The sequence below is a fragment of the Colletotrichum destructivum genome, chromosome 2, assembly GCF_034447905.1.
Source record: "Colletotrichum destructivum chromosome 2, complete sequence".
NCBI lineage: Eukaryota > Fungi > Ascomycota > Sordariomycetes > Glomerellales > Glomerellaceae > Colletotrichum > Colletotrichum destructivum.
In genome coordinates this window covers 3,641,090-3,666,958 of record NC_085897.1, presented here as the reverse complement: position 1 = coordinate 3,666,958, position 25,869 = coordinate 3,641,090, and the positions used below count along the sequence as shown (strand labels likewise).

The 25,869-nt window shown below is 54.7% G+C and overlaps 7 protein-coding genes across 7 annotated transcripts; 4 read left to right on the top strand and 3 right to left on the bottom strand.

Annotated features, from left to right (window-relative positions):
• Positions 1-351: 351 nt before the first annotated feature.
• On the bottom strand, positions 352-3,046 carry CDEST_03316 (Putative SUN family protein). Its single transcript, XM_062919475.1, has 3 exons — positions 2,754-3,046; positions 1,179-2,484; positions 352-1,121 (listed from the first exon to the last, which is right to left on the bottom strand). The coding sequence occupies exons 2-3, from the start codon at positions 2,460-2,462 to the stop codon at positions 1,074-1,076; spliced, it is 1,332 nt and encodes a 443-aa protein (XP_062775526.1). The 5' UTR covers positions 2,463-2,484; positions 2,754-3,046; the 3' UTR covers positions 352-1,073.
• Positions 359-1,071, top strand: CDEST_03317 (uncharacterized protein). Its single transcript, XM_062919476.1, has one exon. The coding sequence runs from the start codon at positions 544-546 to the stop codon at positions 1,066-1,068; it is 525 nt and encodes a 174-aa protein (XP_062775527.1). The 5' UTR covers positions 359-543; the 3' UTR covers positions 1,069-1,071.
• Positions 3,047-6,227: 3,181 nt separating the features above from the next.
• On the top strand, positions 6,228-6,868 carry CDEST_03315 (uncharacterized protein). Its single transcript, XM_062919474.1, has one exon. It carries the CDS (start codon positions 6,234-6,236, stop codon positions 6,534-6,536), a length of 303 nt encoding a protein of 100 aa, XP_062775525.1. The 5' UTR covers positions 6,228-6,233; the 3' UTR covers positions 6,537-6,868.
• A 195-nt stretch (positions 6,869-7,063) lies between these two features.
• CDEST_03314 (Putative Zinc finger C2H2-type) lies at positions 7,064-10,181 on the bottom strand. The gene is made up of 2 exons (XM_062919473.1): positions 7,996-10,181; positions 7,064-7,937 (listed from the first exon to the last, which is right to left on the bottom strand). Exons 1-2 carry the CDS (start codon positions 9,800-9,802, stop codon positions 7,630-7,632), a joined length of 2,115 nt encoding a protein of 704 aa, XP_062775524.1. The 5' UTR covers positions 9,803-10,181; the 3' UTR covers positions 7,064-7,629.
• Positions 10,182-12,758: 2,577 nt separating this feature from the next.
• On the top strand, positions 12,759-14,212 carry CDEST_03313 (uncharacterized protein). The gene has a single exon (XM_062919472.1). It carries the CDS (start codon positions 12,874-12,876, stop codon positions 13,447-13,449), a length of 576 nt encoding a protein of 191 aa, XP_062775523.1. The 5' UTR covers positions 12,759-12,873; the 3' UTR covers positions 13,450-14,212.
• Positions 14,213-14,862: 650 nt separating this feature from the next.
• CDEST_03312 (Putative Rab-GAP-TBC domain-containing protein) lies at positions 14,863-18,088 on the bottom strand. The gene is made up of 3 exons (XM_062919471.1): positions 17,324-18,088; positions 16,462-17,258; positions 14,863-16,405 (listed from the first exon to the last, which is right to left on the bottom strand). The coding sequence occupies exons 1-3, from the start codon at positions 17,816-17,818 to the stop codon at positions 16,282-16,284; spliced, it is 1,416 nt and encodes a 471-aa protein (XP_062775522.1). The 5' UTR covers positions 17,819-18,088; the 3' UTR covers positions 14,863-16,281.
• A 1,742-nt stretch (positions 18,089-19,830) lies between these two features.
• Positions 19,831-23,530, top strand: CDEST_03311 (Putative SLC26A/SulP transporter, STAS domain, sulfate anion transporter, STAS domain superfamily). Its single transcript, XM_062919470.1, has 3 exons — positions 19,831-21,178; positions 21,230-21,770; positions 21,823-23,530. The coding sequence occupies exons 1-3, from the start codon at positions 20,756-20,758 to the stop codon at positions 23,352-23,354; spliced, it is 2,496 nt and encodes an 831-aa protein (XP_062775521.1). The 5' UTR covers positions 19,831-20,755; the 3' UTR covers positions 23,355-23,530.
• Positions 23,531-25,869: the final 2,339 nt, after the last annotated feature.

The following is a 25,869-nucleotide window of genomic DNA, read 5'->3' as shown; positions in this document are numbered from 1 at the left end:
CCGTCACCATTTGCCTACGGCCAATTTTGGAGATGGATAGACCACTCAGCTCATGGTCAGGATCGGTCGGTTGTATAGAACATCACGCGCAGGAGGAAAAGCACTTCCCACACACACATCCGTCTCTACATTCGCCTCCTTACCGCTTGCAGGAGCGCGCTCATGGATGGTGGCCCCCTCCGGCTTGGTCGGCGTCGGCATCGGCGGTTTGCGGTTTGCAGTGGCTGCTAACCGGCGACGTCCGACTCGTCGCCCCGGGATTTCCAACCTCGAGCCTGGATGAAAACGCTGAGCCTGCCGCAGCTCAGCCTCCAAAACTACGGCTATGTTCGAGTTCGATGCGACGCGGGCTAACCGGGTAAGCTGATCGTGAGCAATAAATTAAATACTAACGTTGCGTCGACAATACACGAAGCGGCTATAAGGGTGCCCCCAACGCCCGCGGGCTTCAATCAGCCACGGCGAGGCCGCCCGCGAAAACAATACAAGCATCATGGCGGGGCAAACAGCGGTAGACAAAGGAAACGATGCGTCAAGGTGACAATGTGCCGGCTAGGGCCTGCCGTTCAATCTCTGCCCTTTCCCAATTTCCCGTCCATTCTTATGCAAACTACCCGAGTCGAGTATTCATCATCTCTAGCATCCTATCAAGTTCGTCGGTCGGTTCCTCCACAGCACATGTCGGTGCCTCCCCGCGAAAGAAAACGCCTCATAATCGTAAGGCCGTCGTCGCAGAACGTGGCTCGAGGTGACATGGGCCCCAGTGTTGCCGATAGAGAGGAGATGCCTGCTTCGACCCGTCTTGAATCCAAGGTAGTTCCGGTTGAGCCCTCAGGCCGTTGTCGCCCTCAGTTGTTGACTCCGACTTTCCACCGCTCCAACTCTTCCTCTCCAAGCGTCTCCACGGCATGGATATATTGCACACAAATTAGAAAACGGCCATCGCAGATCGTGAGCGGAAATCGGTCAGTCCGTCAGTGGCAGACATGGTGCCAATCCGTTGATTTTCCAGAGGATTTCACGAAAAACAAAGGCCCAGAACCCACGCCAGATGTTATCTGGTCGTGAGATGTCTACTTGAAGAATCGGATGACAGCCTTTCCGCTGCCGGATATGGCGGTCTATAGCGTGTGTCAGTAGGGCATGCGGGCAGGCAAAATAGAGACACGTAAACTCACAGTACAGCCAGAACCACCTCCAGTGTAGGAGCCATCAACAAGCGCGCACTTGCTGTTAACGTCCCCAATGATCTCAATGTTGAAGTCGAGTTTGGCGGTCGAAGTTGGCGTGTTGGGGAAGATGGAGATGTAAGTGTTACCGTCGGAGCTCTTGCCAACACCAACGTTGACGGGGGCCCAGTTGCCAGCGCCAAGAGGGTCCTTGGAGCTCTTCCACACACATGAGTCCTCCACGCTGTAGCCAGCCTTGTTGACGTAATACTGGGCGGTGGTCGGGCTGTCGTTCCAGACGTAGTAGTCAGAGGAGATAGGGTTGGTCAAGGGCAATGACTGGCCGGGTTGAGGAACAGTAGCAATGACCATGGCCTCGTTACCGGGGTAGTCGGTACGGCAAACGCTGACCTGCTGGTCAAGGTCGTTCTGAACAGTGACACCACCGGCGCCCTGCTCGCAAAGAGTCTTCTTCTTCTCACGGGTGAGCTCCAGGTAGCCGTTGCTGTTGCAGTACAGCCCACCAATCGACTGCTTGGTCGAGCCCTGGGCCGAGGGCCACTGGGTCTTCTGGTAGCCAACGGGGCAGGCGTACGAACAGAAAGAGTTCTTGGTGCATCCGCCGTCGCCCGAGATGGCGGTCTCAATAAATGAGATGACCGCGTCACCAAGGCTGTAGTTGGGAGTTCTCTGGATGCCAGTCCAGCCGCTGGTGCCGAGGTAGTCGACAGGAACCGCGCCATAGTCCGAGGGGAAACTGGAGCAAGGAATCTTGCCGCTAGGGAACTCCGAGTCGACACCCTTGCCGCCAGAGCTGCTAGAGCCTCCGCTCGAGGACTTGGTTGAGGCAGGAGGGGCCTGGGACGACGAAGAGGGCGTCGGGGTGGGAGTCGGCGTAGGTGTCGGCGTCGGGGTGGGAGTCGGGGTCGACGAGGTGGTGGGCTTGTTAGCCTTGATCTCGAAGAATTGGGCGTCCTTGGAGGTGGAAGGCTTGGGGGCCTTGGACGTCGAAGCAGGCGGCAGAGGGCTCGAAGTGGGCGTGGTCTCGCCGATGACAACGAACAGGCCATCTTCAATGCCCTTCTTGGCTTCCTCTTCGGTGACGGGCTTTCCTCCCAGCTCATAGGCGGTCACTGTCGGGCCGGCCTCGTACACGACAACGACATCGGGGTCTCGCTTGTCAATGGGCGAAGCGCCGTCCCTTTTGACATGGCGATGGCGGTGGTTGTGGGGTTGAGCAACAACACCCGCGGCAAGGGATGCAGCGATGGCGAGACTGACAATGGACCTCATCGTGTATATTCTTATATGTGTTCTAGAGGTATTGCATGTTAGCGCGCCTTGGTATCCATTTTGCAAGTGGTTGTAGTAGACGAGGACGCTTCACAACGCAACATGTCTGTCCGATTCTGCGCAACAACATGACAGCGGCAACGTTTCCATGACACAGATCGAGGCGGAGACACATTTTGTGTGTTTGGCGTTGCGCAAGCTTGCGACCTTCCATACTTGTGATATTGTACTCGATTGTTTGCGTTGTGTACTCAATTGGGGGGGAGGGGGCCTCCGGCGGCATAGACTCACCCGTATTCTCTCGCGATGAATTGGTTGAAGTCAAGAACCCGTGGTATGTATTTCGATTAGAATTGTCGTTGGGATAGGAATCGAAACGGAAGTCGTATAGGTGATTGTAGGATAACGAATGAAGGTTGATTCGGATTCAAAAGAGTGTAAGTGAGAGCGAACTCTCTAGTTGGATGAATCAACACGGTGAACGAGAGTGAAGAGCTCGATGGCTAGGAGGAGGTGAAAAGAGGGAGAAGGAGAGGGCGAGGTGGAGGAAGGCAGGGTGAAGAGGCCATTCCGTGGACCCCCCTGGGAAATTAGGAATGCCAGGTACAACAGGTACCAGACCGTCCAAGCCACCGGGGCCGTCCAAGGCCCAAGGCCATATCACAGGCGCTATTATCAGAAAGAGAACGGTCCGCTGCAGGAACGGTGAGGGCCCTCCAACGGCTGACGCAGTAGCACAGTAGTGCGCCGTAGCGGTGCAGTACGTGTAGGGTACACCACACTAGGCGCGCCTCCCCGGAAGGGGAAGGAAAGGAAAGGGGGATGTTTGCCTAACAGAGGCTAGCGCGGTATTAAAATTGGGTGGTTCCTCTCCTGGGACCAGTTATTTGCGTTGACATCCACGTGCAGGGCAGGAAAGGCCAGGGGCTTCTCTTGCCCACGGCACCCACGGCGCAGCACGCAGCGGTGCGCTCGACAGCTGCAATCTCTCATGGGGATGGGATGGCATCCTAGTAAGCCTGGGGGATCATGGATGAGATGAGCGGACCCAGAAGGCGTTAATCCCCCTCGTTTCCCTATGCAGCCTCTGTCGTACGAGGACAACGGGAAACGCAGCCAGCAAGTGGCGTGGGTGTCGTGTGATCCTAGAGACTGCATTACCGTTTACCTACAGCCTGGGCGAACAAAAGGCATCTTCAGCGTTACGACTCTACATCAGGAGGTAGGTCAGATAGGCTCCAGACCCGTTATAGGTACTTACCTGGGTATGTAGGCGAGGATGCTGCTCGCGCCTCGAATTGTGAAATTATGTATTCTACCTTACTTGCGAACTCCAATCTTGTGAGTGGCACTTGCCTACAAGGTGCTCCCACGGACATCCCCTTCCACGCCTTCGTGCCGGTCCTTCCATTGCTGCCATCCGATCCTCTTCTTTTCTCTCTGCCCAGGGACTCCAATTCATTCCAAGCTTGTTCCATGCTGGAAACACACACAAATAGAAGTCGAAAATGAAGGAAGAAAAGTACTCGTCATCCAGACCGTCGTCTTATGCCTCATCGTCCCCCCTTTCTCCCTTACACTATGCACTTGGCTCTCTTCTTCACACGGAAAAACGGATTGGTCCCGAGGGATGAAGCACATAAAATGGACAAGATCGGCGACACAACAACAGCAACAGCAACAGCAACGACAACAGTTTGCTGGCATGCCGTCCAACGGTCCATAGGCAAATGCAGACAAGCCTGGTCGGCCGAATGACGATCATCACCGCCATTGAAGTCGGCTACTAACTGGGTCCCCTCGGACCCTGTCTCGATGCAACCCTGCCAGCCTGTCGCCGTGTTCATTGACGGCTCTATATTCCGCGTTTGTCTTGTTCAAGCCCCCCTGGACCTTCTATTGTCGAATCAGATATCCTTGGCACAATTTGAGAACCCTGCAGTAGGAAACCAATCCCCGCTGCTGCCAACCATGGACAGGCCGTTTGACAGCTCTGCTCAATCTCGATATTCCTCAGCAATCAACCATAGACAATCTTCAGCCGCCTTTACTCAAAAGTTACATGAGTCTATTCACGTTGCTTGCCCGCCGTCATTTTGTCGCAAGTCGTCGTCACTTCACATCCTACTCGCTCAAGGGAAACAATACCCGACAGCTGGACCCTGTTCGGCTAACCATGGTTCCTTACGATTCGGTCCCTTTTCAGCCATTCATCATTCGATTTCGGCTTTCCAAAACGCTCTGCCGCAGCGCGCTTGACACCGAGCCAAGTACTCATACGAGCTTCGGCTAACGTGACCGTTGACAATGACCACAGGGACGCATGTCACTGTGAACCCCGGTCGCCCCCTATTCTTCACCGTCAGGAGGCTCGCGGGTCTGCAAGCGCCGTCAAACAAGGGCTGAGAGCAGATTCGCGATGAACCTTTTCTGCGCACGTATCCATACACGCACGTCAAAGCTATCCGGTCCGGTCTGGAGCGTCTGGAGAATCCTTGGACGAGTCGATGCTGGCGCAGGTTGCAACGCACTTTCAGTCTCGTGTTCCATACTGCGGCCAGCGTCAGTATGTCGAAGCACACAGGTACCCTCTTTGCCTATGCGATGTAAACAACACAGCCTACATTCCGCTGCCTCATTTTCGAGCTCCCTTGTGATTCAGCAAGCGACTCTGGCGACCAATCTTATCAACGACTGCAACGGTACCAGTCAGCCAACGGCCCAATGCCCTCCAGACTTTCACAGAAATACAGGAGTGGGGAAGAGAGGAATTTAGGCTGGTCGCCGGGCTTTTGCTAATTTCGCCAACAGAATACGCAAAATGTTTCCCAGCGTGTTGCAGTTGAGCAAGCCACAAAACACCCAGACAATAACAATAGAAGCCACCAAAATTACGCAGTAAAACATACCACTTCCTTCTCAGCACTGGACAAGCGACCAATCACGGGGAAATCGGTTCACTGCTAGGACCAAACCAAATGGTTTGGACAGCGTTACCCGTTGTCACCCGATACCCGCTGGCTATTGTTTACGACGCCTTCGCGGCCCATGTTTCCCCGCCCGTCAACAGCATCGTGGTGTACTTGTAAAAAGTCGCCAAGGCAAGTGAACAACGAAGCATGGATATCCAATCAAGCTTTGATCACGGCTAGAGCACTCGACCATCGGCCGAGGCACTAGGATGGGGATTCGAGAGGGAAAAGATGCGGTCTGGCCATCAGGAGTCTCTGCAACTGAGACGCAAGATCGTCTGGCCGTTGCGTCCCGCCTACGTATTCGGTCGTGCCATTCTCACTTATCTCATTTCGGCCATGACGTCCACAAATCCACTCCCCAATTTCGGAAGATACGATCGATCTGCACTAATGTGAAAAGCAATGGCCGCGCATACGCAGCCGCCACTGCTTTTCCACCTGAAACGTTGAAACATCGAAAGCTTTCTGGGTCCAGGCCTGCGCGGGTTATCGTTCTCGAGTCCTCGACAGACATGGGAGAGACCCCTCCAGACGAGGCATGTGGCGGAGGGAGAGAGTCATGTCACGAGCCTTGCCGAACAAGGCCTCTCCCCCTCATCCGCCCCGAAATGCCATTCGTCGGGCCTACGTATCACCAACAAGTTAGTCCACCGACAGCGGTCTTCGCCCACTCCGACCCCCCACTTCACGTTAGGGTGGTCACTCAGCGGCCGATTGGGTTTACATCTCAAGCTGGTCGGCAATTTCTCAACACCAATGTCTCCTGCAGTGAATTTCGTGATTCCGACCCTCGGCGATGCCTAAACCCCCGTCATCTCAAGAACCTGTTATGCTGCCCGCCCCTGGGATGGAAACACTCCCAACGTGCACCTGGCCCATACTAGCGGAACGCGCTCGATCGTTTGCACAAAACAAAACATCGAGTTGCTTGGTTCCCGGTCCCCCTCGGCCGCGTTCTCCTTGGGCCTCTGCGTCGGGGCATTTTAGCGCTTCACGGGACGGGACCGCAGTTGTTGGTGCAGTACCCGGGCCATACGTTCTATCGGCGACTCGGACGACGGTAAGAGGCTATGCTACGAGCCGTACCTGCTCTCTATAACCTGCGGAGCTGTTGTCTGGATTTTGCGAGAAGAGGGATATTTCTGGCTTCAGTGCTAGCCCGTTAGCATACAACGCCGACGGCGCACGTCGACTCAACACGGATGAACAACCTCCCTCTTCCACTAAGCTTCTCTTCTCCTCGGATGTAGTTAGAGTTGCGGGCAAAGATATTTTGTTGTCATACTAGGAACTTCCGTCTACGGTCCTGAGTAGTTGAAGTCTATGGTGGCGACGTGGTGGGAAACGAAAAGACAGATTGCGTCGTCGGATTGGTGAGCGGACCTCGACACGGATATCCAGCCCATTCGCCAAAAGTGATGTATTTCTTCCGTCAGATATACAATATTATGAGACCGACTTGCCGCGCTGGATCAACGGAGGGCTCCTCCGATTGCAACATAGTTGTGCCTCTACTCGACTCTCTAAATCCATAGTCACAAGCTCAGAACCAAGTGTGCATGTCTCTTGTCACCGGTGGCCGGACAGACACGAACCAAACATCACTGCCATGGGCGTATGCATTCTGAGTTGGTCCTTACAGACAGGTGAATTCCACTATTTTGTCTCCTGTCCAGGAGGACAGAGAGCCATGAGGCTAGAATTTCTGCAGCGAGCGCTATAATACATATAGGGGGAAGTCAATGGCCCAATGTTAAGATCCTCCAGGAAACCACCAGAAGAGGGAATATCCATAATGATAAATTTCGGCCTTGCCACCGCATTGTGTGCAAACGACCAGGAATCTACCACGTCCGGATGAAGCCACGCATGCCTCTCAAGCCAGTTACTTTTTCCGTGCCAGTATCCACCGCCGCACATCTAGGTGTTAATGCCCCTTGAAACGCCTTCCCCGGTGACGGATGTCATCCTGCAAGCTGCGGGTGAGAGGGACAGAGAAATGGGTGAAATGAAAAGAGGGACGAGAAATCAAGACGCCGACAATGAGTGAAAACGCCAACTTGTCCTCCTGCCGCCGCATAGGACTACTCATTCCGCCGTGCCCCCGCCAGAAGCATTTAGTCATTGTTACATAGGTGATAGGTTGCGCAGATGGCTGGCAATTGCCGTCATCTGTACCTGCGTGTACTGCTTTATGCTTTGACTTCCGTCGCTTCGACATCACGGGCCTCTAGCTGTTTCTTGAGCCCAGTGACTTCACTCGTGAGCAGGCCAATTTGTGCCTGCTTCGCGCTCTCCGCTTTCTCAAACGCCGTGACCTTGTCCGACAATTGTTTGACCTTGTCTTCGAGACTTTGAATGTACGCCCATACACCGGGGTCGGTAGCAAACATGTTGCCGCCGTTTTCAGTCCCACTTCCGGATTGCGTTCCACTTGAGCCACGGGCATGAGCGGCGGCCGCCGAGGCCGCGCCAGCTTGTGCTGCGGAGGCAGCGAATGCTACAGTATGAGATCAGTACAGGCCAAAGGAAAATATCAAGCAATCGGCAGAGCATACCTGGTGGAGTGTGCCTATCCGAAGGCCTACGGCCATAATGTTGCTGTTGGAATTGCTGGGTGAGACTGGGCGAACGTTGTCTCGCAATGTTGTTTGCATCGTGCCCTGGGCTTAGAGGCTTCGGACTTTCTGTCATGCCACTTTGTGAATAGACGGAAGCGCCGCCCACAGGCACCGACGACACACTTGTGTTCGACGTGTGAGCGCCGGCAATGCTGTTGGGCATGCTCGGAGATGTGTTTGAACCTGTCGCGCCGCGATCAACATTTGGCGGGTAAAGCCCACCTGTCCCAGGTCGAGGGCCTGCTGGCGGGTAGGTCCTAGAATGAGCGTTGTACCCATCAACACTTCCCTGCCCTCCCGCAACATGCTGAGCTTTGATGCTCGGTAGACTCAAACGTCTATCCTCTTCCGTCATATCTTCTTCATTGCCATAGACTATGCCGGCCATCGAGTCATCGCCGTCATGCAGACTTGGACCATCCATGTCGTCTGTCTCGGCAAAACTACCCATGCTGGAGCGGCGGCCAGCACAACCACCGGCACCTTTGCTGTGTCGGGCCAGCGCATCGCCCCGGGCAAACTTGCGATCGCACTTGGGACATATGTGAGGTTTCTCGCCGGTGTGGAGTTTGCTGTGACGCTTCAGATCATGGAGACGCCGAAACCGCATGTTGCACTCTTGGCAGATATAAGGCTTCTCCTGGCTATGCGTGAGGAGATGGCTCTTTAAGTTGTGATGACGTGTGAACTCGGTCTCGCAGAATGGGCACTTGTGTTTCTTACCCGACTGGGTGGGAGAGTCGTGGCCAGGCGACGGCATAGGGAAGCTCATGCCGCGCGTGGGTGGTGCGGGCATCATAGCAGCGGCTTGAAGCGATCCAGGGTACGATAGTGATCCAGGCGGATTCTTTTCATCGTGAACTGGGGCTGGGTGCGACGGCTGCGGCGGATGCTCCGGCGGATGCTCCGGCGGATGCTCCGTCAGATGCTCTGCCTGGTGCTCTGCCTGGTGCTGCTGGTGCGGTGGCTGGTGTTCCGGCTGGTGTTCCGGCTGATGCTCTGGCTGATGCTCTGGCTGGTGCTCTGGCTGGTGCTCTGGCTGGTGCTCTGGCTGGTGCTCTGACGGATGCTGGTCTTGGTACTGGTGTTGGTGTTGGTATGTGTGCTGTTGCTGTGCCTCTAGTTGCAAAGGTTGCTCGTTGCTCTTGGTATCAATTTCCATTGGACCGGGGCTAGCCGTCACAAGAGCGCCTGCGATGCTAGCTGCGCTCGTCACGCTCTGCGGGCTCATCTGCGAGGCCTCTGCTGGCGCATCACTGGCCTGCGGTGGTATCACGGCCTCAGGTGCCTTTGAAGAGGCTTCCATGGGAGCCGTGGGAGCTTGTGGCGCTTCGTCGGCCCGGCTCATGGCAGCAACAGTGCCGGCGAGGACAGATAGGACCGAGTGGCCGGGGTTGTCACTTGATGCAGGCGGGTTCAGGCGCAGTTCGCGCCTGCGTTCCTCTTCGAGAGCCTCGAGGGCGGCCGCAGCTGTCAAAGGCGTCGGTGAGCGGCGTGACGACGTCAAGGCAAAGCGAGCAGACTTCGTGGGAGAGGGATAGTCGGTAGAGGGAGCGGCCGCGGGGAGGGCGCCGTCAACTGCAGTGTCAATGACAGACGTTGGCGATGACGGCGTGGATTCGCGCACCCTCTTGAGCGACTTGGTGCGAGCAGGATCTCCAAGCGCGAAAACGTCTGATGCGACGGGCGTCGCCGCTGCCAGAAGAGGGGCTTCGGTCGCGATAGGACCGTTATCCGAGGCCATGGGCAGACGAAAGCATCAAACGTGCTGATTGAGGTTTTTTTGTTAATCGAAAATAGAAGCTTCGATGCGACTGCTTCGTCGTTGTTGATGGTTAACGACGATTCATGGGAGCTTCGAGTCGTTCAGCCACACGTGGCGGTTCCTTTGGTGGACGGGCTCAGGTCCCCGAAGAGTGACGGGACGAGCGGACGAGTCGCGACAGAATGTGGCGGAGGCAACAACGGTCGAATGGAAGAATGGCTGACGCAAGCAATCTCAATGGCGACAGCGCAAGGCACTTTCTGGGGAATTGGATGTGCGCGGAAACGCCGTGGCGGGGCGAAGTCTGGCTGGTGAAGTTGAAGTTGAGGAAGAGTGGAAAAGAGAACTGAATTCCAAGTGTGGCAGAAGCTGGAAGGAAAAGGGAAGGGGTGGAGGGCGGGTGCAGCAAGAAGAGTATGGCAAGGCAAATAGCCAGAGTGAGAGGTGTGACGGCGTCCGCGAATGAGGGCGAGTTGGGGCTTGCGGTTTCTGCCACAACAGGCGGAGGCGGCGACGGGCGGGAGGTACGGACGCACACTGGGGCGGCAGCACGCTAAGAGAGGGCGAGGTACCCGTGTATCTATCTGCTCACAGCCACCGGTGTGTACTCTTGTACACGGGATCTGGGTTGCTGATGTAAGATGCGGAGCCTACGGTATACTCAGTCGATAGACACCGGCATACACTAAGTGCAAGAGAGAACTCCCCGTGCATCTCCAGTCCTCTACTTCCTGGTTGCTGGTTCCTAATCGCTGGTTGCTGCATCAGCATCAGTCTCCGGAACGCAGATACATCGACGCATGGAATCCCCTCGGGAGCAGCCCGGCAGCTAGGTACACTGGATTTGTCCCTACATTGGCCAGGAGGGGTACCTTGCCTTGGCTGATGGTACCTGACAGAGAGCTCGGGATACCTGCTGTGGCCGCGGAGGGAGGAGAATGGCTGCAAGTACTCGATACTTCGCCCATCCATCTATCCGTGAACTCCTGTGTGGCTTTCCATCAGCCCCAATTGGGGAAACCGCCTTGTGAACATTGGGCGGACAGTTGTATCCGTCGGCTTCGCGAACTGATGCCTCGACCCTTGACCCGCACTACCGCACCACCGCACACGGGCAGAGGTGCACTCACACTCACGCGTCTGCCTCAGCATTGTCTGGATACGCCACGGTCTGTTGGCGTGTAATTTGAATTGTCCCGGTTCAGCCGACTCTCTCGACGGCGATGTAGCCAGTGGTTAAAACTTGGACATGCCAAGAACGACACAAGCGAGGCGATGCTCTCTCTCTCTCTCTCTCAGTATACACCTCTTCGCGTGGCTCATGATGTCAATAAAGATGCCAAGAGCGAGATGGATGGACCATTGAGCTGAGGACGACGACGTCCCAGGAAGGACGAGGGGTCGAGGGAAATGAATGGAAGGGAAGCAAACCTGAGAGAATGGGGACTGGCTGGCTCTGAAGAAAGCAGGGGCCCTTTCAGCTCCCGCGGTGGCTGTGCAGAAAACACTATGGGTAAGAGTCCCTGCCCCCCCCCCCAGCCTCTCAACTCTCTCTCCTTCCTTAGGTTCCTCTTCTCTGGAACGCGAGTGAGTGGCAGAAGCTCCAGTTCGCGTCTCCGTTTCGACTCCACCCCGATAGTCGCAAGCAGGGTACATCAGCTAGGGTCCCATTTGCACCTCGTAAACAGACGTGGCTTTGCATCCCAGCTGCTGACATACCAAGTAAGTGTACTCTGTACGGATACAGAGTACCCAGTACCTGCTTCTCATCCGGGCCTAATCGCTCGCCCTGTTCACTACTGCACACATCCATTGCCCCTCCCTCTCCTTCTCCATCCCCCGCAGCGACGCACCCCGGCGCACCGAGTACCGTGGCTGAGGGCTGGCCGAAGAAGCCAAGAGCTCCACGGATACTCTGTACTCACCATTGCAATGAGCTTCGGTCTGGCAGGTCAGGGAAGACGTATCCCGCAGTCGACTGGCATCTACTACTCACCGTCATACACTCGCTCATTTGCAGGCAGGAGGAGATGCGCAGCCCGGTTTCCACAGCCGTTTGAAAGATGAGGCTACCAGTATTGTAATACCAAAATCATCCAAGCTAAATCGTGCTCCGAGGCAAAGCAGTTCTTCCTGGCGAGCCCCGGTTCGATATGGCTTTTACAACAGGCGCAAGTCCTTGATAAGAAGGCATGGCCGGAGACATCGATCCGCCTTGAGCCGCGGATGACTGCCAGAACCATCATCGACTGCCGAATCTTCGACTTCTTTCAACAGCGTAAGCCGTCACTTTACGCTGTACTGCATTGCTGCTAGACCATCGAAGCGCAATGCTGTCTTTTGGTTCCGTGTTTCCGAGCCCCATCGAGCTTCCTGCAAGGGGAGCGGTCAACTTTGGCTATTAAGCCCGCAATCTTCAACATTCATCCCGCGACAACCGCACACATCACCAGGGTCGGGCAGGCGATTATTGACTTTCCACATCTTGGTCTGCAATTACGTCTCAACAGACTTAGAGTGTTGGGCCTGTCGATCCTCGCCAGACTTCAAGATTCCCGCCGTTTCTACCATTACGGTTATCCCCTTGCATTTTATCGACTTCGTACCCACGTGAACAGCTACACGTCAGGGGGGACGGAATTGCTCGCCCGCGAACGCCCGAGCCAATAGGGGAGATCTCCATGCCGTACGGCCGCCGTTTTGGGTACAGCATAATTCAGCTTTCGTCAGCTCCCAAACTCGCGGCGAATCACCACGGAGCGAGGTCCGTCCCTATTCGGCATCATTTCTCTAGCTCCTCGGACTAGTGCCCAGTTCGTAACCCCTGGGGCTGGCAAGTCTCCTGAATCGGGATTCCACGGACAGACGATACCAACCAAACGTGGTTGATTCAAAGAGACACAGTAGCAACAGACACAACAGCCTGAGCGCGGAGTCTTTCCTACGGCCCAGCAGCCTTCTCAGTCCTGCAGGCCGATCCCACGATCGTTCTCCGCTCATACCTCTGCCTTTCTCACCATGCAACACCGTCTCCCGCCCCAGATTGTGCCATGTTGGTTGGGCTTTGTTGGTTGGTCACTGCGATAACGAATCTGGTCGCAATGATGCAGGAAACCTATCAACTACGACAGCCACACGACATGAATCTCGTGTTGCGAGGCATGCCTCTCGAGTCTACTTTGCCACTTCCCGTTTTCTCTCCGCCCTCGTGTCGGAGCTCCAGAGGTGCTGCGCAGCTGATTTTCGTCCTAGCCACAGCTCATTGTCTGCCCCTTGTCTTCCAACATTTATTGGCCACTGCCATTTGCGCCGCCGATCTTTCTCTGCTTACCATGGAACGACACGTTCTACGCTCACCTGAACCCTCCAAACGTGTACATTCTCCGCTCATCGTCATCAATGGTCCGGTTCGATGGTGCGCATACCTTGCAGCGGCGGTTACGGCAGCGAAGACGATGCGCGCCCCAATGCACCGACCGCGATGCCTGTACCGGCGACGATCCTGCTGGGTGGCCAACTCCAGCGTAAATGGGCGGAAGACGTCATCTCATGGTCGTTCCGACCCAAGGGCAAGCACGGTCGAGGTCCTGCAACTTCATAGCTTGCAACGACCCGTGGAATCGTGATTTATTCAGCCTCTAAAGATGGCTCCCCGTAACAACTGGGGAGCCGCTCGACTTCATAGCCGATTTTGCACCTATTATCCGATGATGTTAAATGAATCGTCAGCTGAGCAACTCTAGTCGAGCTCTATCAGACCAAGCTAGTCTCGTTTTTGCACCTACGTAACAAGGGAAGCCCAAACACCCCTGGAAGCAGCTGCGCAGTGTTGCTCGGGATCATTTTTATGGTATGTTGATGGTTACGCTGGTTTCCGTGATTGCGACGGCCATTCATCAGATGCCGTGGCAACTGTTTGCTAGGCGGGCTGTAGGGTTACTCTCGAGATCCAACAGGATGTTACCCCGGTGAGTCATTGGGCGTCTGCTACGCAAAAGACGGCTTGTTGACTGCACGCATTTTGAGTTAAGGACCCAAACGAGAAAATGCCTTGAGGTTGTCGCCATTCACAGACTCAACAGCCACTGCTTGAGAACGTCGACAGTTGCGAATATTCACAACGACTGCCACGAAGAGTTCAGACCCCAGACCACCCCGGCTTCGAGAGTTGTGGCGTTCCGCAGCGGGCCGGTCTTCAAGCAGAATTCCGCCTTCCGGGACATCGACTGTGAGAGTGTGATCACCGTCTCCAGCGATCACAAGGATAGTTAGATGCAGATTCCCGGACATCATCAGATTGACGACAAGCGGTTCGTTCCGATCAAGCACAAGAAGTAGATTAAGTCCCGTCACGGCCGGCAACGCTCTCGTGTGCCGTCCGGACAGCTCAGTATCAGACTTGTGTCAGACCCATAATCCCTCGGTGTCAAGTATCGCTGGAGATCAGTGGCTCTTCCATCCGTCGACTCTGCGTTAGGCCACCCAGGGTATGGCGGTGTCATTCCGTGTGAACGAGTTCACACCATGCCGGGCCAACAAATGGAGAACAACGGTCGTGACTTCTTCCAGTCCTCCAATGCTGTCCAGTCAGAAGTCTCAAATGTGATCCAGGCCCTCCTGCATCAACCGTACTCCCAGCAAGAAAAACACTTCATGCCTTTTGGCAGTCGGGAAACACTAGAACCACAACCGCGTGGGTGTTGATATGCTCTGGACAGCCTGGGTAGTATGTGTTCAACCCTGTAAAACCAGGCCGATAATCCCAATGCTAGCTGATATCGGATGATGGCAAACCGAGCAAAGTGAACAACCCAATACTCTCCTTAGCCAGACAATTCACCATTACTAATGTCAGACCAGTCCTTGTAGTGATTTTTCGTAATCATCTACAAGGGCAAAAAGGCTCCCGAAAGCCTTTTGTCGACAACGTGAGTCACGAGAGCTCGCGTTGTGCTTCGGGGGGCATAAATATGCAATATCCTCCGCATTGCTGGGGCCATCGAACAATAGTACACACGATACAGATGGGGACTCCTGCTCGAACCTGATCACTCGCGTCCTGTTTCTTAACAAGTCGATGTGCCCCTATTGTCCTTGTCTGTCGGTTGTGGGTAGCCGACTACGTCCCAAACGAGAGCGGTCGAATCATCCCTCGACGAGCCTATCTGATGACAGACAGGATATGATACCAAGAATTATTACAAACACAACGCACCATCCAATGAAGAGCCGAGAACTGCGGGACCCGCTCCGGAAGACCCTTTGGAGCAGAAGCTTCGATGGCTTCGTGGCCAACGTGGTCATCGGCACGGTTGTTGTTTCTGAGTTGCTGCCTGCCTTTTCCAAACCTGCACACGGTCGTCGTGCGTGCAAAATGCGCAGACTACTCTTCGTATGGGCTGGTACGAAGGGATTGGCTCTTATTCGGGGCATGCGAATTGTATCTTACCAATGGATAAGGTGTCCGAGGCCTTCCATTACGGAAATAAAAGGGAGCAAAGAAGACGGATAGATGCTTTGAGACTAGTTGATACAGGGGATGCAATGAGCGCCAACTGGCTTTTCCACCATTGCTCCGGCAGCCCAGAGATCAATGATGCCACCCGGGACATTCATTGGGACCAGAGTCTAAATGACACATTGCAAGACCGAGTTGACAGTGCCTCGACGAAATATATATACCAAGCCGTTTGGTGTACAACATAGACTCGTTCCCACCAGCCCGATATCTCGAACGATGGTCGGCAAATCAACACAACGGGATGCAGCTAAAGACAAATGGGCTGATGCCAAACAAGTACTAGACACATTGGCCGAACAAGAACACAAATTGCCTCGTCCTTGAAGATGTCGTCTGGTGAAGTCTACAACAAACCGAGAGATGGCACGTGGGCATCTGGCTTCCCCGCGACGATGATCATGGCGCATGCAAGGCAGGAGGGACAGCGGTCACTAGGCAGTTTTGGGTTGTCCGTCAAACATCAAGGGTTGCATATACGAAGTGAATTGTCCAGGTTGAAGCGGCGAATGTGTGCTGTTTTATCCTCGTCCTGTTCGCCTCTCGCATCCAAGACATCGTTCTTCGTTGATCTCTCCCATGGCACTTGCACCATAACGCTCCCATCTCGTTACCCGTTTTTGTGTTTCAATCATCAAGTCATAAAATCCTTACATCGTACAAGTACAAAGCGTCCCATATTCGTCAAGCATCCTCTCCTCGTAAAGTAGCCCTCTCTTCGGTGGGGTGACACCCGCCTTCTTCGCGTCTTGCATAAGTCGTACTTTCGTGTTCGTTGGTTGTTCTGCTAGCTTAGGTATGTCGTTGTCCACGAGGGCGTGTCCAACGAAAAAGACCAAAGGGGACACAGCTTCCTACTTGTTCATGGTGTGTGGTGTTGACTGCTGGGCAGGCCATTTCTCGCTCCTTGCACCCACAACCTTGCTGGGCTCGCGAGAGCTTAGTGGGCGTGCACTACAATAGCCGCGTAGGTGTCGTCTGGTATTCTCTCTATGATCCAGAGCGTGCGCTCAATGACCTTATCGGCCTGCAGCGAAGGGAATGAGCGGAGCAGCTTGTTAGGGCTATTCCACGGTCAGCATATTATGATCGACGACAGCTGCGTGTTGCGGATCCGTACCTTGGAGAGCTCATCAGTTGATCCCGCATGCCCATCAACTGGGCGACGATACATAGAATATTTAGATGAGGCCCGTAAGCAAAGAGAAAGTCCCACAAGCGAAGAACCTCGGGCAACGGCGGGGTGCAAGCGCACAATGTGAGAACAGAAGGAAATGCGTAGATCTCGGCCGTCAGACCCTTGGAGTGGAGGTACCCGCTGAGCTTGGAGTCGACAGTGGCGAGTACCTTGTCAACCAAAGCCAAACCCTTGTGTACGCCATCCATAGCGCCGCGGATGTAGCCAGGGCACTCGCGTGTCAGCAAGGTGTAGAACGCGATGAAGGCCTCGGACTCGCTCCTTGCCGCGTATAGGAATGGGGCGGCTAGGACGTTCATTCCCTGAACGTACGTCCCCGGTTCACCCGCATGGCTGGTCTCGGAACCTTCCGTCGTCAAGGTCAGAGCTCTTGCTCGGTTCCTCGCGCCCGGCGACGAGGCCGGGTTCTGCGAGTGGGCTGTCGCCGTCGATGTCGAGCTGTCCTGCGAAATTGAGCTTCTGCCCGTGCTCGGGCGTTCCCTCCGCTGCTCCTCTCGCAAATCATGTAGACGCCAGGCCACGGCATTAAGGAGGCGAATCAAGCTGGCCTCGCTAACACGTCTTCTGAAAAGGGGATCTGTCGTGAGAGTGCGAAACGTGTCGTTGCGAATCTTGGAGTAGGCCGGGGAGGCTCCGCGATGGATGAGGCCAAGGTAGTCGTCGGTCGGGAGAACAGGAGTGTCCAGCAGGATCATCCAGACATAGATACGTAGGGTTGACTGGGTCAAGGCGCATTAGCTTCGATACGTAGAACATAGGCGCAGAGAAGGCGGGGAAGGTCTACCATGCCATCGCTGTCGCTCTTGATGCCCTCACTCAGCACCTTACGGCGTGCCATGCCCAGGGCCTCGACAGTGTCCCCGTCAGGCGGTCCTTCCTTTATGAGTTGCTGAAGAGACATGGTTGCGTACTTGGGATTGATACCCATCATGCTGCGCTTGCTAGAGGCCAGGGCGGTCATGTGGTGCGCCACTGGAGCCGGCGCATCGCTGTTGGATCGTCCTCGCGTATGTCGGGTCACTGTGGAAGATGCACTCGGATCACGACGGGTGGGCGAGATGTTGCGTTGTGTCAGGCGCTGCTGCGCAATCAATGAGGGTTGATGCTGGGGCTGCAGTTGAAGAGCGGCCTTCGAACCCAGGTTGTGTGCCGACTGCAGTTTGCGCAGACGGTGCGTTCGCGGCGAGGGTGGTGGGAGCAATTCGGTGGTCTTGGCTTGCGATTGCACAAAGGCGTGCGCCGGAGCGGCGAATGGATCTCCTGTTGGACTCTGCGGCATCTTTGCGACCGAGAAGGGGTACTTCGATGATGGCGACGACAGTTACGTTCACTTTTGGAAGTACAAGACAGAGTCTGTAAGAGTATTACAACCGATTATGCGTAAAGAAAAATGGCACAGGGGGTCAAAAGGAAGCCAGAATGAAAAAAGGGGCAACGACAGGCGTAGCGAAGGTGATGAGCACCTTATGGGCTACTATTTTTGGCCCGGAGCGGCGGGGAAGAGGTTGGTGATTGAGGCCTTGGTGGTGTCGATGGCAAGCATTGCAGGTGTTGGCGGCTTGGTGTTGCTTTCTGACTAAGGCACACTATGTTGTTGCCCGGGGGGAGTGAGGGGAGCAGTTGAGCATTCGACGCCGTGTTTTTTCGCGTTCCAGCGCGACCGGCTCGGCCACTCGGGGTGCTCCCAGCACTGATGCCGCCTAGGTAGCTAGGTAAGTAAGTACCTGGGTAAGGTAGTTCAAGTACGGGAAAAGCCCAGCCTCGCTGGCTGAAGTTTCAATCAAAGTCTACCTATCAGCCTACGCAGCCTCTATTCATACACATTTTGTGTTGGTTGTAAACACAACCGATGTCGATTGCGTTGAACAACGGACGAGGCCGTCGACGGTTTCTTTCCCAAAGCAGCACCGTCTGTACCATGAAATATGGGATAAAGGCTCATTTCTACGCCACAGACACAGCCACATGGTCCCAGATCTCGGCTCCGGGTACAAGACTCCGAATTCCGGAGTAAGATCTTCCCGTTCGGAAAATCAGAGCAGGCAGGAGGTTATGTCAGCGTCTTTCGCAACCCCGTCGTCATGTGTGCGTTTTGGTTGTTGGTCCAAGCTGAGCCCATGACGTGAGGCCATCCGCTATTACACCCGCTCAACGCCCCTTCCCAATCACTTCCGCCTGGGGTTCGCCGCTCCCCCGGTCTCTCCAAGCTCTCTCTCGAGGCTTTTCACTTTCCGTTGTAGCCAAATTCTGACCAGTCCCATTCGTGTGGCCAACAGCCATCATGACTGGTGTAACGTAATGCGTTCCAACGAGTGCGGCCATCTGAGGAGTTGCTCTGCAAGAGTCAAGGGCCAACCCAGTTGACGATCATGTTAACAAAGCTTCTCACCACACAGTGCTAGTGAGCCAGACGGCCCAGTCCAAGGCGAAGAAGCCCAAGAAGGGTCCAACCAGGTAGAGCATCTCCGCACCATTGCACCCCACTATTTCATCACCTCAAACCAGGGTGCTATTGCACCATCGCCAAGTTGCAGAAGCTAAATATCATTGGCCACGCTAGCAGGTTCTGTGCCAAAAGCGGTAGTTCTCTGGATACTCGTCCCTCCGCCGTGGAAACATCTGTTGCACAACCAAGAACCGCAACCACGGACATTGTACGTACCTCATCCGACCATCAGCTTCGAGTCTGATTTTTCAGCATCTCCATATTATCATGGTTGTCAGCAAGGCAGCTCTGTGTCCCGTCTCCATGCTGACGGCATGCAGACATTGGCATTCTCCAGATTATGGGTTCCGCGTAACGGAAATCCGAGCTTTCTCCTGCTTGTATTGTATCGTTACGTATTCGTAGCGGCGTCGTTGTATAGTCGCGTAGTTTGCTTGGAGGGCTTATGGGGGGAGGGGAGGGTAAAGAAACCACGCGACTACCTCTCCGAGACCGCAACTCACATGGCTCCGTTCCCCCACGCGGGCATGCTTCGTCTTATGGCGCTTATTGAAAAGCATCCGCGGCCGTCTCGTCTGAATGTCATTCCCATATCAAATAAAACCCAAAGGTGCAGGTCTACCCCCTCCCCTTGGTAGTGGATATAAGATAATTGGACTCGCAGCAATTCCTGACCCCCCATCGGCCGACTCCACTAAGCTTTGAATGGCAAAGACTGGATGGCGACATCGCCCCAGTTTCTATACGGCCGGAGGGTGCGGATACCACCACTACCACCACCACCACCAACAACAAAGAATAGAGCCTTTGCTCAATGCTGACACCAACGTTGCTGTTTGATAAATCCGCGCCATCGGCCCCTGAAGGTCTGACTTTTCTAGATTAAGCCACACCCTGTCAGAATTTTTTCGTTTTTTCGCCGTCGTCGTCTCCTCGGATCTTCTGCAACGCTCATTTCTTGGCTGCCGCCGTCATCCCGGAGCCACATCTCTTGGCCCACGAGATCCATCGCCTTGTCCAGCGGGAGTGCCAAAGAGCCTCCCTTGGCACTCCACTACCGAAGTCTCTGAAGTCGATTAAAAGCTTGTCTGCCGGCCTCCTCCCGCTTGAGTTGAAGAGCTTCTGGAGTTCTTGAAGAGCTTCGAAAAGCCTCCGAAAGTCTTGAAGAGCTTCTGTTCCGGTTGCACAACCCATCCCACTCGTCAGCAACCACTCAGGCTCCAGAACCCTGCTATCTCGTCATCACTGCTGTGTAAACGGTTCTCCTCGCTTGTTGCTGTTGGTTGCAAGCACTTCTGCCGGCTTTATCATACGCCGCAACACCACGGCGGTTTTTCTCTGTTAGGAAGCTTCGAGCTCGTCATCGAGTCAGCTCTGAACCAATTATTGCTTCTTTGCTCGATTGCGCGATCTTGCAAGGGCTTTTTGACAGCGTCAATTTCGCACCTCCTGCCTCAAATCGCCACCCCCGTCGAGGTTCAAGGACTTGGACCGCTCTAGTCACCGCTTGCAACATCAGCTTCTGTACATTCCCACCCCCCCCCCCCTGGATCCCCTTCCGACCGCCCACCTGTGAGCGCCCAGTTCCGCGTTGACTCGCGTGGAGCCAGCTCTGTGGCACAGTAACGAACCCCGGCGACTCTTATATATCCTTGGAGCACCTTCACTCGAGGAGTCGCTGTCTTTTGCCTTCGGATTGCCTCTGTAGTCGCTCGCTCGACGTATCGTTTTTGGAGCATTTCTGAACGATCCTCGACCCGTTCAGCCACAATGTCGAGCACAAGCACCAAGATTGGCCACGGCCTGGCTAAGGTCTTGGGTATCAAGCTCGAGAAGCCCGAGAACGAGGAGATGCTTCGCGGCGAATCCGTCTTTTCGGTTCAATCATCCGACACATTCGTCGAAGAGGAGCCTACAACCGCCGAGTGGTTTCTTGAGCTCCTGCCTGACGGCCAGCAAATTCTCGACTACATCCGATCTTTGTTTCCCTTCCTTAACTGGATTGGACACTACAACATGCAATGGTTCCTTGGCGATCTGGTTGCTGGTGTCACCGTTGGCGCGGTAGTCGTGCCCCAAGGTATGGCCTACGCTTTGCTCGCAAAGCTTGAGCCTCAGTTCGGTCTCTATTCGTCCTTCATGGGCGTAATCATTTACTGGTTCTTCGCTACCTCCAAGGACATCACCATCGGCGTACGTTGCCGTACCCCTGATAACTTTGAGCTTTGCTAATGTGTACCACAGCCCGTAGCCGTCATGTCAACTGTCGTCGGCAACTTGATCACCGATGTTCGAGAAGAATTCCCGCAGTATCAAGGCCACCAGATTGCATCGGCTTTGGCTATCATTGCCGGTGCCATCATCCTCTTCATCGGTCTGATCCGCATGGGATGGGTTGTCAACTTGATTTCTTTGACATCGTTGTCGGCTTTCATGACTGGCTCCGCCATCAGCATTGCTGTCGGTCAACTAGTCACGTTGTTAGGCATCAAAGGTGTCAACACCAGAGAGGCTACCTATCTTGTGTTCATCAACACCCTCAAGAACTTACCCAAGACGAAGATGGATGCCGCTATGGGCTTGACCGCCCTCACTATGCTTTACCTCCTTCGATTCATCTTTACTACGCTGGCAAAGCGATACCCCCAAAAGTCGAAGCTCTTCTTCTTTCTTTCGACTCTACGAACGGTTTTCGTCATTCTCCTCTACACCATGATCAGTTGGTTAGTCAACATGAACAGACGGTCAAACCCGATGTTCAAGATTTTGGGAGATATTCCCAGAGGTAAGTTGGAAAACGAAGCAGGTAACCTTAAGCACCGCTAACAATTATTCAGGTTTCCAGGATGTTGGCACTCCCAAGATCGACACCGGCCTAATCAGTGCCTTCCTTCCGTTCTTGCCGGCCAGCGTTATCGTGTTGGTCATCGAGCATGTCGCCATCTCGAAGTCTTTCGGTCGTGTGAACAACTACACCATCAACCCTTCGCAGGAGTTTGTAGCCATTGGCGTGACGAACGTCCTCGCTCCCTTCCTTGGCGGTTACCCATCCACGGGCTCATTCAGTCGTACCGCCATCAAGTCCAAGGCCGGTGTCAGGACTCCTTTTGCCGGTGTCATCACCGGCCTCGTCGTTCTACTCGCCATTTATGCCTTGACGGCTGTATTCTTCTACATCTCTAGCGCTTCCCTTGCCGCAGTCATCATCCACGCTGTCGGCGACCTGATCACCCCGCCCAACACTGTCTACCAGTTCTGGCGTGTGTCTCCTCTCGAAGTTGTCATCTTCTTCATCGGTGTTTTCGTCACGATATTCTCATCCATCGAAAATGGCATTTATGCTACAGTCTGCATCTCCGCTGTGCTTCTCCTCTGGCGCATTCTGAGAGGACAGGGCCGCTTTCTCGGCAAGGTCAAGATCCACTCTGTCGTGGGCGATCACGTTATTGGCGAGGACCACAGACAAGTCATTGGCGAATATGGTACCTTCAACGCCAGCGACAATGCGGCGCGTAACGTGTTCCTGCCCATTGATCATGGCGATGGTTCCAATCCCGAAGTCACTCTCGACAGCCCTTACCCCGGTATTTTTATCTACCGCTTTTCCGAGGGCTTCAACTACCCCAACGCCAGTCACTCTCTCGAATATCTTACTGAATACATCTTCAAACGGACTCGCCGGACGAATATGGAGGCTTACGGGCGTCTTGGTGACCGCCCTTGGAACGACCCCGGCCCATCGCGCAAGGCCAAGAAGGCGCAGGCCCAGATGCACGAGGAGGAAAATAGGCCTACGCTTAAGGCCATCATACTCGATTTCAGCTCCGTCAACAACGTCGACTTGACCTCGATTCAACAACTCATCGATGTCCGCAACCAGCTCGACCGCTACGCCACCCCGGACAAAGTGAATTGGCACATTGCCTGCATCAACAACCGATGGACCAAGAGGGCGCTTGTCGCCGCCGGTTTCGGCTACCCCGTCGACCGCAGCGACGGTCTGCAACACCAGTGGAAGTCCATCTTTAGCGTCGCCGAGATTGGTGGTTCAGAGTCTGCCGCGGCGGTGGCAGAGAAGGAGGCGAACGAGAAAGAAATTTCGTCGCATGGCAAGTCATCAAGGGCAGCGGATGAAGAGGTGGGCAAGGATGGTGGCACATACGACCAGATCGACCCCATCTCCTCGGGTTCCAGGAAAAATGCCAGCCCGAAGCGCAAGGGAGTTGTCGTCCACGGTCTCAACAGACCGTTTTTCCACGTCGACCTGACGAGCGCATTACAAAGTGCCATCGCGAACAGCGAGGGCAGGGGCCATCTCGAGGACGAGGGCGAGGGCGGCGCCAAGAGCCCGAGTAGCTCGAGTGACTGAAGTGAGGGTTGAGATACAGGATTAGCGATTGATACCCTAGACGGTAAAACATTTGTTAGATTGGTATGATCAGGAAATACGGTGCGGTCATAACCAAGCACACAGAGTTGTTTGTTACGAGACTATCCGTATATAGAGCAGAGCTCATGTTCTGTCTCGAAATAATGTTACGACGAATTTTCTTCCAAATCACTCATTGGCTTCTTTTCGTGTTTGTGAGATAAGTTCCACACACTCATGAGAGGCTTCTGCAACGAGTATCATCTTGCGGAGACCTCTTGAGCTTCTTCGCCCAACACTACACCAAGGAGAGTTTTATCTAATTGGTTATCCGTGACTACTCATCTGGGGTTAGGCACGCCGGATTGAATGGTTCAAGGTGAGTTATTATGTTCTCCGTCGGGACAGCTGCGACTGACCAGAGTCGCAGATCTGGAACTATTTCCTTGCACCGGCCACAAATGCTTCTCATTAAGGCTCCGCGAGCCGCTGCCGGATTGTTATGGTCTAAATAACAGCAGTGCCAATCGTGTCGACGGAGGAGTTTCGACAGTTTATGCCATCCCGGGAAAGACCCATAATACGGCTGTCAGAAGAATATGGCACATTATTCTGTCATGTTCGCGCCGAGCGGGACAGTGTGGCAGTCTGGTTCTGCCTCCATGAAGAGTGATACCGTCCCCCCATGGTTGCGGGAAGTAGAATAACCAAGACATAGTCTCGAGCCGTTTCCCAAACAACCCCTCCTCCCTCCCTCACCCAAGACGCCAGTAGCCAACGTCGGGATACCGTCATGTGACATGAGTCATGGTCCTAACGCCAGGCAGCCATGTTCAAAGATGGGGAGTTCCATTGCCGAAGTTCGTCATACAAGTCTAACTCCCCGCCCAGAGGTCGCCGACCTTGAGGACGGGCTGGTACAGGCGCGATAGCCGCCCGTCCCAGCATGACTTGCCCATCGCAGTCATCCCAAGAGACTTCGAGATGAACCTATGAATAGCCCAGCCTTGCTACACGCAGGCTTATTGGGCAATGGTCTGAGACAGCCCCTTTCGCCCTGATGTCTGTATGCCTCATGGAACCGTTGAAGCTTGGCTCGGTCTTGCGTAGCTGGTTGGTCAGTCAGGGCTCCTGTAGCAATCAGCCGCAGAGGGTCAATGTAAGTTCAACGATTCCAGGGTGTTAGGCGCCAGATGACTTGATTGGAAGAGGTCCGCGAGCGCCGACAACAACCAAGATGACGATGATGTCGCTCGGGACCGTGGGAACCAGGTTGGAGCGGCTGATCCGACTTCCCTCGAACAGACCCTCCAGAGGCCTCTTCAGACCGTCATTTTGCATCCAGCAGCGAGGCATTCCAAGCAGTGTAACCAAATGTTTGGATCCACGGGGTCCATTGCAGAAAGAAAGCCTTGCGAGGAGGCCATGGCGGTCGGAGGAAGCACAGCAATAATAGCAAAGGAGGCCGCATTTCGATGCGGCCCACTATGCGGCCCGAGGAAGGCTATGAATGTTCTGGCAGCACGCATTGTGGAGAGAGAGAGAAAAGAAAAGAAAGCAAAAGGGTTCCAATCCTTCCCAAAAGCCGTTTTGAGAGTGGGAAACCCGCGAGCGCGGTCGCAGAATCGGCCGGCCCGTTCGGCGGCCAAGTCGGGGGCTGTGGCCAAACCACCCCCCTCTTTACGGCGTAGCTCCGGTGGGGCACCACTGACCAGCGGCCCGTTTGCGCGGCCCAGAGGGGCGGTCCAGCGCCAGAAACGGCAGACTGCAAAGCAGGCCGTCCGTGATTGCGGCTTCCCGCTAATGAGAAGGGTGTGACAGTGACGGGGATCAGTGGCTGAAGGTCCCCCTCTATTGAGCAACTGGATGGGAAAAGAAAAAAGAAGAGAAAAAAAAGGCTGAAAGCCGTGGGGTTGAATGAAGGGAACCCCCTTCGGCGTCGGCCGTGAAGGTTCGGCCTTTGGAAGACGCGCCCCGCTTTTAGCCTATCACCCGGCCCAGGGTTGCCGGGGTCCCCATCCACCACTGTAACTCTGTTCTCCTATCACAGTACCCATTCTACCTACCGTACCTAGTGTAGGTAAGGCAACTCAACTTCGACATCGCTTCATCATGCCCTCGGGCTAACAGCAGCTTCTTCGCACTCTGACGAACCACAGCCCCGGGATTCAAAAAACCAACCGTCACCTGCCCTGCCTGTTGACTTGGGGCTGGGAAGATCAGTCCTTGCCATGTTGTTCACGCATCGTAGCTTTCACCCTGCCTGGTCACAAACCAAGACCTTCTCTCTCTCGTCCCATCTTTTCTCCCTTTGCCAGCGCAAAGACCTCCTCGCTGTGTCATCTCTGCATTGCTCTTCCCAGGCTTCAACCACTATAATCGCCTGATGTGGAGTTTCACGCCTCAAAACTCTGTTCTAATTCTACCATGTAATCGGCTTCCCTTGCCGCAGACTGCATGCAGTACATGCATGGCGATGCGTACATCGTACGCCGCGCCAAATTGGACCTGCCTG

Excerpts from the sequence above, each read along its gene's own strand:
- CDEST_03315 (XM_062919474.1), top strand. The coding sequence starts at position 6,234 with ATGCCTAAACCCCCGTCATCTCAAGAACCTGTTATGCTGCCCGCCCCT.
- CDEST_03312 (XM_062919471.1), bottom strand. The coding sequence starts at position 17,818 with ATGCCGCAGAGTCCAACAGGAGATCCATTCGCCGCTCCGGCGCACGCC. Across the intron at positions 17,259-17,323 it reads AGAGCGACAGCGATGGCATG|TCAACCCTACGTATCTATGT; the intron begins GTAGACCTTCCC and ends GCCTTGACCCAG. Across the intron at positions 16,406-16,461 it reads CAACTGATGAGCTCTCCAAG|CCCTAACAAGCTGCTCCGCT; the intron begins GTACGGATCCGC and ends ACCGTGGAATAG.
- CDEST_03316 (XM_062919475.1), bottom strand. The coding sequence starts at position 2,462 with ATGAGGTCCATTGTCAGTCTCGCCATCGCTGCATCCCTTGCCGCGGGT. Across the intron at positions 1,122-1,178 it reads GAGGTGGTTCTGGCTGTACT|ACCGCCATATCCGGCAGCGG; the intron begins GTGAGTTTACGT and ends CACACGCTATAG.
- CDEST_03317 (XM_062919476.1), top strand. The coding sequence starts at position 544 with ATGTGCCGGCTAGGGCCTGCCGTTCAATCTCTGCCCTTTCCCAATTTC.
- CDEST_03314 (XM_062919473.1), bottom strand. The coding sequence starts at position 9,802 with ATGGCCTCGGATAACGGTCCTATCGCGACCGAAGCCCCTCTTCTGGCA. Across the intron at positions 7,938-7,995 it reads GGATAGGCACACTCCACCAG|CATTCGCTGCCTCCGCAGCA; the intron begins GTATGCTCTGCC and ends CTCATACTGTAG.
- CDEST_03313 (XM_062919472.1), top strand. The coding sequence starts at position 12,874 with ATGTTGGTTGGGCTTTGTTGGTTGGTCACTGCGATAACGAATCTGGTC.
- CDEST_03311 (XM_062919470.1), top strand. The coding sequence starts at position 20,756 with ATGTCGAGCACAAGCACCAAGATTGGCCACGGCCTGGCTAAGGTCTTG. Across the intron at positions 21,179-21,229 it reads CCAAGGACATCACCATCGGC|CCCGTAGCCGTCATGTCAAC; the intron begins GTACGTTGCCGT and ends TGTGTACCACAG. Across the intron at positions 21,771-21,822 it reads TTTGGGAGATATTCCCAGAG|GTTTCCAGGATGTTGGCACT; the intron begins GTAAGTTGGAAA and ends ACAATTATTCAG.